We start from the raw sequence: 13,467 nt of genomic DNA, 5'->3' as shown, positions 1-13,467 counted from the left end.
GCCGTCAGAAATGTCAAGCCGACTCCGATTCAAGAACACGCAAGCGTAGGTGAATTACGGCAGCAAACGTTTCTCGCACACGACAACGGGCAGCGGTTCGGTATGTTTATCGGATGGAGTGAGGAACATGTCACTGAACAACAACCGTTACAAGAGCATAAATAAGCAGCACTGACATTTTCAGCACCGCCTGGCAAAACTACACTTCGTCAAATCGTAAATACAGCCCGAGGATATGACGAAATCCGCACTTTCACTCCACAACCAAACTGGTAACGGTTCCCGCCAGTGTGACCGACATTTTCTCCCACGCGCATAACGGGAGCAATCGAGAAAACCGCGGTAGAACGCCACTACAGGCGCTGCATGCGGAAGAACGTAAAACTAGCGGAGTACGCGCTGAGATATAGGGGAGCTGGTGTCGTTAGAAGTTTTGACGCAGTCCGGTTTTTCAGTCATCGTCGTTGTACCCGTTGAAGTCCCACTATACCATGCGTCAACGCAAACGGCTCTGTCTTGCCGCTGCCGACGCATGCCCACTGCATGCCGCACTGAAGTGGCGGTGATGTCGTAATGGTTTCGGCCAACTTTTTCTTCCTCCGTGGCTTGGGTGATGCCCGCCGTGGTCACTGGGCAGACCGCGGAAGACATCACAAACTCGGCATCGTTGATCGCTTTTATTTGCTTGAGAAAATGAGAATGTGCCTCCAGGCGGACGTGTATGTGGTGCTGAGGCTGGAACAGTATACATCTCACATACTAGCCAATTAAACATATTAGTGGGGCTAAAGTTGTTTCTTGCCGCGGGCCGTGAGCGCGTGCGATATGTGATCCTAAAATTTTGATGACAGCTTCCCTGCGTTGTTGTTTGCAGTGAACACAAGACGACATGGACTAAGTAACAAGTAACATGGACTAAGCAGCAATTTCGCCGCAGCCTGTAAGCATTTATACTATCCTATGAAGCCCCCAAAATTGTGCGCGTACCACAGCGAGGTGACAACTGAGCGTTGAACAAAAACTGCCGTTTTCGCGACGCTTTGTAAATTAAATGCAGTAGATGTAATAGCATCAACAAGTATTTCGTAATGAAGGTGCTCACAAAAGCACCACGTTATCTTCAGAACTCTAGCAGTTATGGCTTCGCCCGAACGGCAGAGGGGGAAACGGAAGACGTTTAGTCCTTCTCAAATTGAAGTCACTAGTGATTTTGTACTGCAGGCCTCAAATTAGCAAAATACGATGTTACCCAAAGCGGTTTGGGTGCCGCAGAACACTGGGTTCCTGGAAGTTCTTCTTTTCTTTTCTTTTCTTTTCCTCTCGACAATTGTAATTCTTTGTACGGCGTTGGCAAAGAAGTGGGATTTCATTTTCTGTCAAAGTACATCATTAATAATACGTCTTAGCTGCCTTATAGAAGGGCAGCACTGCAAGGCAGTTTAGATGTCGACGAAGTTTATTAAATTTTATATGCTTTTTGCGCGTGTATTTTGAACGCGCAGGTGCATCCTCGGCCAAGAGACACCAAATATATATGGGGATAACGTTCTAGTTGATGCATGAAACAGTGTATATTTCACTGCAGTGCAGGAGTTAAGTGGAACAATACACGAGTTAAAAATATACAAACGCCCTCTCCACAATAGTTCACTGGAACATAAGTGGAACCGTAACTGGAGCCGCCGACAGGCCATGACTTTATTTATTCGGTTCCACATAAAAACCAGAAACGCAAAGAAAATCCGTGGACGGTTCCAGATAAGATCCACCTATATGTCCTGTTTCAATTATTTTTCGTTCGGACCCACATAAAATATGTGGATCACCCTTTTTAACTGGAACTTATATGGAGCCAGATTAAGAGTGATAAGAAAGTCGTTGCGCGTAGTGATGCCACTCTGCCTGTTGAACTAACTCGCTCGTATGGCTCGCATCATTTTACCATATTTATAGCAGCTACTATTCCTCTCCCTTAACCCTTTCCTGCCCAACAGAAAGATTTTAGGAAGAATGGCCAGAAGTAATTAAATTTTGTGTATTTACCCCTTCCCATTGATGCTTCGACAAGTTAAAATGGAAAACCCAGAGTATTTCACACAGAAAACAAACCCACACATATGTGTGGGCTGGGCTTCTATTTGTATGATCTGCGGGTAGTAAGAATACCTTAAAAACGGCATCAGGCGCAGAAAAACTACATTTTTACGTATTATTTAAAAGTTGTATATTGCTTTCAGGAGTATTTATATTATAAATAGGATTTTCTGAAAATAAATAATAATGAAGTTTTAATTAACATAATTAATAATTATATTAATACTATTATCACAAGTAATTACGCAACGAGTTGAAGGTTAAGGCGCAAGAAAACATTTCCAATGAATCAGAACAATACCGCAAATAAATGAGACGCCAAGAAAGCAAGAACAAATTATTTATCGCTAGCGCTGCAGTGCACCAGCCCGCAACCGTGTGCCGCCCAGCAAAATTTTCGTGACGACGAAAGCCCAGCCCACACATATGTGTGGGTGCATTTTTCAAGCGTGATGACGGTACGCACACGAAGGGTACGGGTGTGTTTTTTAGCTGATCGTGTTTTCCCAAGTCCTGAAAATCGCATCTTACGCTTGTTATTCAGAAAATACGAGAATAGGACGAAGAAATACCAGCTTTCATCGTGAAGGCGGCTAGCGTGATCGCGCCGGCTAAGGCGCCGTTTTTAATGTGCGATTTCTCGCCCTCTGGTGGCGAAATGAGTGAACAACCGAAACCAATAAAGTCTCTGAAGCGTTCGCAGTGACTACCCAGCGCTCTGAAACCGAAACCGAAACAGGTGCCACTTAGTAAACGAATTTGTTGACCCACACGTTTGTGTGGGCTGGGCCGTAAAGGGATAACTGCGGTAGCACAGTTCTTGGTAGGTCTAGAGAGCCAGCCTTTTAAGAAAACAGGAAACTCCCGAGCCACACATGCCTTCTTTGGTTTTCGCCGTTTAATTGACAAATCAGAACTCCGGCTGATATTGTCGCAACGCCTGCCGAATCACCTACTCGGCCGACCTCTAATGCCTCTGGTGCGGCTGGCTGACCTTCGCAATGTCACCTCCTGCGAGGCCGTCGGTTTTAGTGGGGTTTTAAAATCCAATTGTGCTTTTTCTTCCTGAACGCATGTTTTTGGAGAGGCGGTCACTTAAAGGGAACCTGAGACACTTTCATTGTAGCTTTCTGCAGATCTGAAATCCTTTTCGGATGAAGTCAACTGGAGCACCCAATACTTATAATTGGTGGCCACAGCATTATAGCGACACCAGCCGAATTCTCTACGCCCATGAAATAGAAACTCTGTCCAAGAGTCTTAGAGACGATGGTCTTTCTTGGACTGCTTAAACGCAGAACTTTTGGTCGTGTGTCTGTCTGTCTGTCTGTGACTGAGCCACCGGCCAAAGTGAAGCAGTAACTGCGCAATAGTTTTATTTACCTAGACCCCAATCTAAACGTTTAAGTCCGGCGGCAATGTTCATTTGTCACCATTGTTGAACAAGAACAATACAGTACGCAAACATTAGGGAAAAAATAAATCCATAAGTGGTATTTTCAGTGTTCCTTTATAAGAAATTCATGTCTGTCCGATTTTACCGTGGCAGATGAAATACTAGATCCACTGCATTCACTCTGTCACTTGCTGTCGGCCGGGCAACTATAGCTTCTGGCGGTCTTTTAAGAAATCAAACGGCAACAGTTACGGGAGGCTCCTACTATAGGTTCTACTAACCGCTTGGAACGCACATGGTGTAGGGAAACGTGGTTCTATAAATGTTGAAGCAGCGTGCCTGGATTCATGCGCTTCTCCGCCGTACGACAGCGCTGGCATAGAAGCACCCGGCCTTTACCAGTGGAAGGCGGTACATTTAAATTCCCTCGAAAAAGCCTCTAGAGTGTCTGGGAGGAGGGCGAAGGAAGGAGAAAAGCATGCAAAGTGAGCGGGAAAACTAACGGAAGTATTTACTTGTCAAATATCGACGAAATGGTACCGTCATTTCTCGACATTTGCGAAGAAAGGAAGAGATACGCGGCCAATTCGTTTTCTTTCTTGGTATCGGCGTTGTTTACACGCTTGAGGGACGTCATTGGAGCCATGTCGGGGCTATTAAGAGGCTTAATTTGGTTCCAGCCATAAGCGCTTTTAGTAGCCACTCTGCCTTTATTACCAGCGCAATGAAAGCAATGGTGAAGCATGAGGCCGAACACATGAATGCAGCGACAAGCAAATCACGCAGTGGTACTCAGTGCAGGTGATATCTGTAGCTGTTGCCATGCTTCCAGGCACTAAAAAAATCAAAGGCATATTGCACAACGGTGCCTTTATAGATATCGCAGCAGAGCTGTGTTTGTGTCACTTAGCTAAAGTCGACGAGCGCGCTTAAAATCAGTGAGAACGATTTACCCTGAGCATATTTTTGGTGCTCGTCAGCATAAGACCAAATAAAACTCGAAGTAAAGTGTAAAAGTGCTTTATTTGTTCAGTGTCCACTTCAGTCGTCGTATGGGCGCTGGACAGCACCCAGAGGGCGACATGGAACCTGCTACACCCAGCGCCCCCTTCGGCAGATATGCGCAACACTGGGTCGGTCCCCGCTACCCGGTACATTTCTGGCTGGGGGGCGCTCCTCTTTTTGCAGCGCGGATGAAACATATTAGTTGCCCTTTTTGAGTTTTAAACGAAGTAAGAGGTTGAACAGTAATCCTGCGACATAGTGCAGGTGAATTAAGGAGGATTTATTCGGTTTAACTCGCGTATTAGAAGGCATATAAAGGCCACATAGGCGTGATGCCCAGAAGAGAAACGCTTGTACAGCCTGCCTGCGGGCAAAACTTTCTCAAGATCAGCATGTTTCGCTTTAAAAAAAAAACGTAATTTATATTTTTTATTCCACAAAAGAGGAGCCTTTTTCTACAAATATATCAGACGTTGCGTGGAGTTCTTGCGCGGGGTATTCCATCCATGTGAGTGCACTTGCGACATATGAGTCTTTGATCCTAATGTGATGCTCCAATTGTGTAACAGTACGAAATGACCATTTGTTTGTGTATAGCGAAAGTGAGGACGTTAATAAGTGCCCGCTCCGCCAAGAAACTTGCAGGCTTCCAGGTGTAGGCCAGTACGCCAGCTGTATACAAACACCCCCAGAAAACAGAAACTCTTCACGAGAAGGCTATCACAGGAAATTCCATTGTGCGGGGATGGGGTGGGGGGGGGGGTGGAGACGGAGGGGTAAGCAGAACATCTAATAGGCGTGTAGGAATAAATTACGGGATATTCATAAGCGGGTATTTTTTGCTCTCCACGCCAACGGATCCGGAATGAGACCTCGGTTAGGAAGAAATAGTAGCGCTTTTAATACGGTTAACACCCTCGCAGCAAAAGTCACGGGAGACATATTTAGTTCCTTGGGGACTCCCTTCACTGGTACAGGGTGACCACAATAAAAACGGATGGGATAAATAAATATTTTCCTCCTTTGCTCCTCCCCAAACGCGAAAGTTTCGTCCTGCGTTCATGTATTTCCAACTTCTATTGCGGCCCGTCTTAGCTCTGTTTTTCTTTGCGTTTCAGTGGCTTTGACAAACACTTCATTGTTTCTTTTCCAAGAATACGCGGGGACTTCACGCTATCCAATTGCTCGCGAAACATTTTGTAACGTTCACGCCTATAAGCGTCTGCCCTATGTGTGGTTGTATGTATTTAATGTGGCGATATAAGTTCATAAAATATTAGATGAAACAGAGTACAATCGCTGGGTTATTATTATATACGACGCTATAACTGTGTTGGGGGCCCTCTTTGTTACCAAATTTAATGCGCACTTATGTGCATTCATCGCCTGCCTACCAGCGTCCTGCTGTCCGGACTCCCCGGCAGCATGTAATCCGCTCGCTTCGTATGGGCTTTTCAAGATTCAGTAACCGCGTTTCGTATCTGCGAAAAAAAAAGAGAAGAAGAATCCGCGGGAGAATTCACATCATTAAAGACACGCTTCCCAGTTGTATTAAGCTACGGCTCGGAAGCCAGGCGACCGCATTTTGTCAGCGCCCCATTTTATTTGAAGGGTTCCCCCTACTATATAGCATTTCTGCATGCCTTTGTAATGGTGTGTAGTAGATAAACACGCAAAAAACGATATGACACACGTTTTTGCAAAGTTGCGTTAACGGGCGCTGAAGGCGGCCGGCGCGGCGGGACCGACCCAGAGTTGCGCGGTTCTGCCGGGGCTGGCGCTGCGTTCGCCCGGCAAACTTCGCTCTCCGGAGCCTATTCTTCATCGTCCACCTCCGCAGAAACTTCCTCGAGCGCTCCCTCGCCATTGAAGGCCTTCACTACTTCTTCTCCTGGTTGTTCTTCTGGGCGATTCCCTTCTCGCCTGGCATCGCGGTGCGCTTGTTGATCAATCGCCTCCTCTTGGCGACCGGATGTTCTTTGGTCGCCAAGTCGAAACGAGAACGAGAACGGTCTTTGATCGAAACGAGAACGAGACGCCGCAAAAGGTTCCCCACTACTCGATAAATAAATAAGACATTTAATACGCTACTACACGTGTGTTTACTCTAACAACCGATTAACACGCTACTACTCCCCGGCTTTGCATCCCCTCAGTGTTCCAACGTTGGAAGATGGTATAACTTTTTTTTTGTTCAAAATACTGATTCTTTAATTTCAATCTCAACACGCAAATTTTGTACCAATTCTCTCTTGCGATTATATACGCTGTATTAATTTAAATGTCTAAGTTACTAATTTACAGTTGAATACAGCTGATGCATTAGATTCCTGGCCAATCCTCCAGGCCGGTACATGCACTCGGCATTTTTTGGTATTTTTTCTGCGTATAGATGGCGCTACCAAAAGCCTACAAAGCTCGATTTTATAACAAGGCGGCGGTTTCATTCAATGCGCATGTGTGGTTACCGGCTGAAAAGAAAGTAGTCACGTAATTACGCAGGTGTCCTGTGCGCAAGTGACGATGTCTGCCTGGAGGTTCCTGACTCCTCAGATACACCAAGCAAGCTTTTCGTTTTTTTTTTTTGTTTTTTTTGGGGGGGGCGGGAAAGGGGGACTGGCTGTGTGGGTATGCGTAGCCTCTGTGTGGCCAGTGAAATTGTGAATTTTTTCGGTGCTCCCGTCAGTAATTCTGGCAACACCTACAAGGCATATCTAAATACTCATGCGGTTCCTGTGCCTCAACCACCCTATTTACCGTGAAGAAAACCCCCAAATTATAACTTCTTATAGACGAAGATATGCACGTAGTGTCGGTAAATGTCAATGGGAAGATTTTTTTCTGTGCCACTAATATGCTTTAGTAGCAGCCAAGAACATTTCGTGAGACCGCCTAAATCAGAAACATTTTTAGCTTACCGTAAAGTGATGCGCACTTTCCTTGTTACTGTTCTACGACTGGACAAAATTAAAAGTAATAAAAAGTAACAGAGTTAAGTATGTATGTTACGCTTCACCCTGGCCTTTATTAGCTCTGTTTAAGTTATGCAATTCACCATAGCACCCTTCCACAAACTCTTCTGCATTTCCTTAAAAGCTTATATTATTTTGTGGATGCATGAAATATGCAGGTCTGCGCCTACATCTAGAAGTTGTTCCAAACCGGAGGGACTATTTTTTTCTCCACACATTTATGCATAGTAAGCGCCAACCGTTTGAACACACATTAAATAGTATTTAATTTGTTACCTAAGCTGGGGCAATTTGATTGCGTCGTGCGCTCATTTACGATCGCGTCTGAAACCGACTCATTCTGCAAATTGCTCTGGATAAGTGTAATGAATTACTTAATTTTAAGACATGCCGACCAGCATGTGCAAACACAAACTTTTATAGACGTCTCAAGCCTATTTCAATGTTCTTCCCGTTTTTATTTCGGGGATGAAGCGTAATAACCGAATGAATTTATAATTTATAGAGTAGAATGAAAAATGTACAATAAAATGAAGCACGGCTAGGGACAAGGGTACACTAAGATACGCGTTAAGCTAAGGGTGAGGCCTCTATTTCTTTATTCACACTGTAAAGCCACCGGTTCTTGTTTCCTCATTTCTATGCAGGTGGAGTACAGAGTGGTCCCATCACTGCAGCCCCACGTCCTTGTTGTTTCTTCTGAAGGTCGAATTCTTTCTCTCATCGCTTTTTCTCCTTTCTTGCATAACTCTACACTCTCCGTAGGGCCACATACAAACCGTTTTGTATAAAAAGCAGCTCGAACAGCAAAGAAATCAGCACTTCAACCAACAGCAGCTGAAAGAGACCATGGTAAGAACAACTTTGAGCATATTCTTAGAAACCTCGATATCACGAATGTTCGGAAAGATGCTAGCTGCTCTAGCGACGCAATCGGAAGATAACATTTACACAACTTTATAACGCAACTTGTGGGATAGTTTGTAGCGAGAACGTTCTTTAGAGAGCCCACTCCATTCTTAGAACCAAGGCTTGCTTTGTAGGAGACTGTAGTGCTGACTTAATCATACCACGAGGAAAGAAAGAGGGCAATTTATTTTCAGTGGCGGTGACATGACTGTGGAAAATCATTCTTTTTCCTAGCGGCCGATCAACACTTGCCTTCAGTGCTGGTCAACTTAAGTGATAGAAAATTCAGGAAGAGCTAACTGTTCCAATGACAAGGTAAAATGGCCGCGCATAATTGCCTCCGTAGGCATGCCGATTAAAAAATACCGCTGTGCGCCCTGAGCGAAACATAACGCCGCGAAACGTTGACGTTGACTACAACTGAAAATTCACACAAAACGAGCGCTCCTCATTTTAGTTTTCTCTTAACAGCCTATGTCAACTTCCCTCGCGGTTATCGGTTCGTTGGTCGGGAACCAACTAGCGCACAGCCAATTTGTTTTCTTTAAGTTGCGAATTCCTGTTAATATTTCCATTACATTTTGTTAGTCTTCATTATAAAATTGTATATGAGGAGGTAAACATAGAAGTGTCAGTTTTTTTGTTAAAATGCGGCATTAATCGACTTGCCTGGTATTTCGCGTTACAGATCCGTGCCTGCATTCTCCTTGCCCTGGCCACCAGCGCCCTCGCTGGCTACACCGGATTCCCTGGCTACGGCCTCGGCCACGGCCTTGGTTACGGCGGCCTCGGCTACGCCGGTTATGGCCTGTCCCACTACGGACTGGCCCACGGCGTCGGTTACTCTGGTCTCGGCCTAGGCTACGGCTACGCCCCAGCGGTCGGCTACCCAGTCGCCACTCCAGCAGTCTCCAAGACTGTGTCCACCTACACCGCTGCTCCAGCCGTGACCGCCGTCCACCACGCGCCAGCTGTGGCCACCTACGCTGCTGCTCCAGTTGCAAGCTATCCCATCGCTCACGCTGCCCCAGTCGCCGCCTATGCCGCTGGCTACCCAGCCGTTCCCGCCGTCACCAGCGTCGTCCGCCCTGCGTCTGTCGTGGCTGCTGCCCCAGCTGTCACCACCACCACCGCCGTCCACCACGCTCCAGCTGTGGCCACCGTTGCCCACGCCGCCCCAGTCGTCGGCTCCTACGGTTTCGCCCACGCCGCCCCAGTCGTTGGCGCCTACGGTGTCGCCCACGCCGCCCCAGTCTATGGCTATGGTGTTGGCCACCTCGGCTATGGCGTCGGCCACTACGGTTTCGGCCACGGCCTCGGCTCTTACGGCCTGAACTACGGCTACGGCCTTGGCTCTCCCTTCGACTACACCACCCTCCTCCGCAAGAAGAAGTGTGAGTATCTCTTACATCCATTGCTTGGCTTTTTTATAGTGGCAAAGGTGGAGTACGGATAGTAAATGTGCATTCACTCAGTAGGAATCACACATGCCATAATAAATTAAAATATTTTTGCCGACAGGTTTAGTCCTGCGATCACTAAATGCCATCAAAGAGCTCGAGTCGAAATAGGGGTAGTTTCATTTCACGCTATGAAATGTTGTAGGCGGCGAGTGCACTTGACCCAATATCGCAGCCAGAACATAACGTGCGAACGCATCAAGTTCAACATCCTTTCAAGAATTCATTAATAGCGCCTTCTGATATAACCAAGGGGCATCATAGATGTTCCGCAAGCACTAATGCTGAATTCTCCTTCTCTTTTTCAGAAATTCTTTTCTCAAGTGCGACCACAATCGTCTGCAAAAACTAGGATGTTTCAAGCATTTACGTAGAGCATTCTCCCCGCGAGAGCTAACGCTACTTGCGAAAGCGGCAAAAATAAAAGATTTTAAGGTTGAATTGTCTCGTGCACTGTTTTTCTTAGTTAAGATGCATGAACAAAGGGGATGTTGGCTGTCATAAATAGATATACTGCATGCTTGGAGATTGCAAGGATACCATAAGTGCAGCAGCAATTGTTAGAATTGTTAAAAAGAGGCGAAGTCCAAAATCTGGTAGGGCCTCAAGAGACCACTTTGGGCCTATAGATTTGTACCGTCGGAATTTGTGAATGGGGGAATGCGATTGTTTGAAGTTCAAGCATTACTCCGAAAAGGTTATTTAGGTGAAATATATGAGGACGTTTGGCCGAAAGGAGTCAAATCCACCGACCGGAACTAAACCAGAAAAAACTGTGGTGGCCTACAAAAAATCGGCAATCTTTTTTTGATGAGAGGTTGCAACGAAATAGGTCAGATGAAACCCGGGGGACGTGTAAGAGGATGGTGTTTTTGTATAGCAATTGAGCCATTGCGTTTTGGCCTAGATTAAAGTGAGCCAAATGCATTTTTAAATTGGCAGTGCTCTCCTAGCGTGACTCTTCGGATTGTTTCGTGAGTTTTCGAGAGTTTTTTTTGTTCCTTTTCCGAGCTTTCTTATCTACTGTTCAGATGGCAGTTAATAGAGCGGCGAAAGATCTGTGCCCAGACGTCGACGACAAGATAAAAAGAAGTGAAGGAAATCAAACTGAGAGATTCGAAACATCTTCCACACTCCTGCCTCCCACCGGACTGAGTGAAAGTGGTTATTTTTGTTCTTTGCTGCTCTATTTACCACTTCGTTTCTCAACTAAATAGCCACCGCTTAGAATCCGTGGGACATTTCCCCCCCCCTCCTGCGGGTACAAGATACTTCATTAATGGGAAGATGAAGATGTGACCAGCCTTTTGCAAAGTGTGTGGGAATTTCATGGCAAGACAATGAAGAGCTTCCTCACTTCGCGAGTATCTTCACGCTTAGCAAGAAAAATGATCCGGCAGAAGTATTCAAACAGAGCTTGCTTATGCTGCCAAGAAGATTCACCTGTTTTTATTGCTAAGTTGCAGCACTCCTGAAGCCATTTTGCATACGTTTAATGGTTTCTCCTCCAAAACTCAAGGGCGCGTTATTTTGAAAGGAAAGGAATAGACGATGTAGAGTAATTGCTTCTGCATAATAGGAGCGTGTGGAAGGACTAATCTGCAAGCGTTCGGCTGTTACTATAACGTCCGGAGCGCTGAAAACGACAAATACGGCACCAGAAGAATTCATAGTAAAGTAACCGTCCGCGTGCACGTGTAACCCTGGGGTTGTAAAGAGTCGTGAAGCCGTTTGAGAGTCAATTCTGTTGTGCGGAATTCCCAAACGAAGAGCAGGATGGCAGCACGGGCAGTCAGAGGGTGGTCCACCTCAGTGGCAGAAACACGTGTATTGGGCCAATCAACAGACGGTTTAAGGTGAAAGAAATTGAAAAGGCGGGTTTTATTGTCCAAACGTATGGACAAAGGAAGTGAATAGGCCAACACTTGTCAGTGAGAAAGTTGTCAGGGCAGAAGTCTGACAGCTGCTGCAATGTTAAGCATGCTTTGCCATTTGTTCCGTGAAACACGGGAATTGTGTACTCATTGCAATTATCGTTTCATATATTGGCCAGTCATGCAGGTGTATAAATGTTCCACTCATAGAGCACCAGAGGAGACTCAAGAACAACCCTCATGCACACATCACTCGGTATTGCGCGATCCACACAGATAAGAATCAAGTGCAATGTTGTCCACTGTTTGAGAACTCCAGCGCGTTGTGGCGGCACAATCACCAATTGACACGAGAGATAATTGAAGCTTTTTATATCAGAAATAACGATGAAAAGTGTGTCAGCGACGCGTCGGTGGCATTACATAAAAAGGAATTTATTTTCTGATCAAATGTATTAATTTATGTGTTTTGTGTGTTTTTTTTTATGTGAACATAGTAATCTTGTGTTTCTCAAATCGTAATCCTATAACCATTGTAATGCTGTGTTTATCAAACCGCACTATCTAAGGGTTGACCTGTGCATGTGTTCATTCTGAGTATATATTTGTGTCTGTGCGTAATAAAAAAAGTTGCAAATAAGCGCCGTCGTGTTATCTTCTCTGCTGTCGTCCTGTTTCAAGTGCTACTTAACGATGGATGGGCAACACTTCCAGCGCTGCGGTACGGGTGGTAGTGTAAAGCCCGGGGACTCAAAAAGCGGAGAGCGCATGAGGGAGTAAATCCTCGATTTAAGCAAATGATGCGGCCGGTCACCCCCATGCCGAGGTTGCATAAGTGATGACCGGCAGAATAATGCGGGGGTAGAGGATACGGAGGTGGTTTCGGTCTAAAAACGAGTGCAACCTCGCAAATGCTGAGTGCAGTATACATTTTTCAATTCGGCCACACAGGTGATTCGCGTGGGCCACAAATGTCAAGTGCCTCTCGGTTTCCCCTGCGCTCCCCGCTCTCCTCTAGAAATCAGGAAGCAAGTAGTGTTGGTGGGGTTGAGTTGCAACTTAGACGTGCGTGTCCATTTTATCACTCACTCAAGGGTGTCAATGGAAAGATGCTCGATCGCCCGCCGCGTCTTACCCTTGACTACAACGACCATGTCATCAGCGTAAGCTACCAGCTGCACATCCGGCAATACAGGAAGACAGAGTAGGTTGTGGATACCAATACTCTACCGGAGGGGACTGATCGTCTAGCCTTAAGGGTTGCCTCTCACGGTTTGTGCCCACACGCACCTAGCATTACCATTGTTGTGAACTACCCTGTGATGTACGAAGGACTGGAGCAAGCTATACATGTTCGAAGGGCACCCGTGTGTTCGCAACAAGTGTAGCAAATACGGGTGCCAGATGGAATCAAATGCCCCCTTGCTTAAAACCCAAAGATATAAGGAGGGCCAATGATCCTTCCTCACACCAAGACTGAAGGCGCGGGCGCAGAGAGCGCAGCGCTGAGGTTCTACTGTGGCCTTGCTTTGAGCTGTACTGGTTTACGTGCAGCAGACCCTACTAGTGTAGAACGAAGTAAAGGCGTCCATTGAGCATTCGCTCTGGACTCTTGCATTGCAAGGACGAAATACAGATGGTCCTTTAAGATGAAAGATCATGTGGATCATTCATAATACATTACATCCTTTATCAGGATGTGGATCCTGCACAGGAAAGAGCTGGCCGGAAAGATAAAAACTGTCAAAGACTTAGCG

General features: G+C 46.0%; 1 protein-coding gene across 1 annotated transcript; it reads left to right on the top strand.

The window, feature by feature from the left end:
• The first annotated feature begins 8,183 nt into the window (after positions 1–8,183).
• LOC144147036 (uncharacterized) lies at positions 8,184–10,266 on the top strand. The gene is made up of 3 exons (XM_077679064.1): positions 8,184–8,319; positions 9,065–9,770; positions 10,145–10,266. Coding segments are annotated over exons 1-3 (711 nt in total). The 5' UTR covers positions 8,184–8,316; the 3' UTR covers positions 10,147–10,266.
• Positions 10,267–13,467: the final 3,201 nt, after the last annotated feature.

Source organism: Haemaphysalis longicornis, unplaced genomic scaffold (assembly GCF_048455015.1).
Source record: "Haemaphysalis longicornis isolate Haplotype H1 unplaced genomic scaffold, Haemaphysalis longicornis Haplotype H1 scaffold_7, whole genome shotgun sequence".
Lineage (NCBI taxonomy): Eukaryota > Metazoa > Arthropoda > Arachnida > Ixodida > Ixodidae > Haemaphysalis > Haemaphysalis longicornis.
This window is presented reverse-complemented; position numbering and strand designations above follow the sequence as displayed.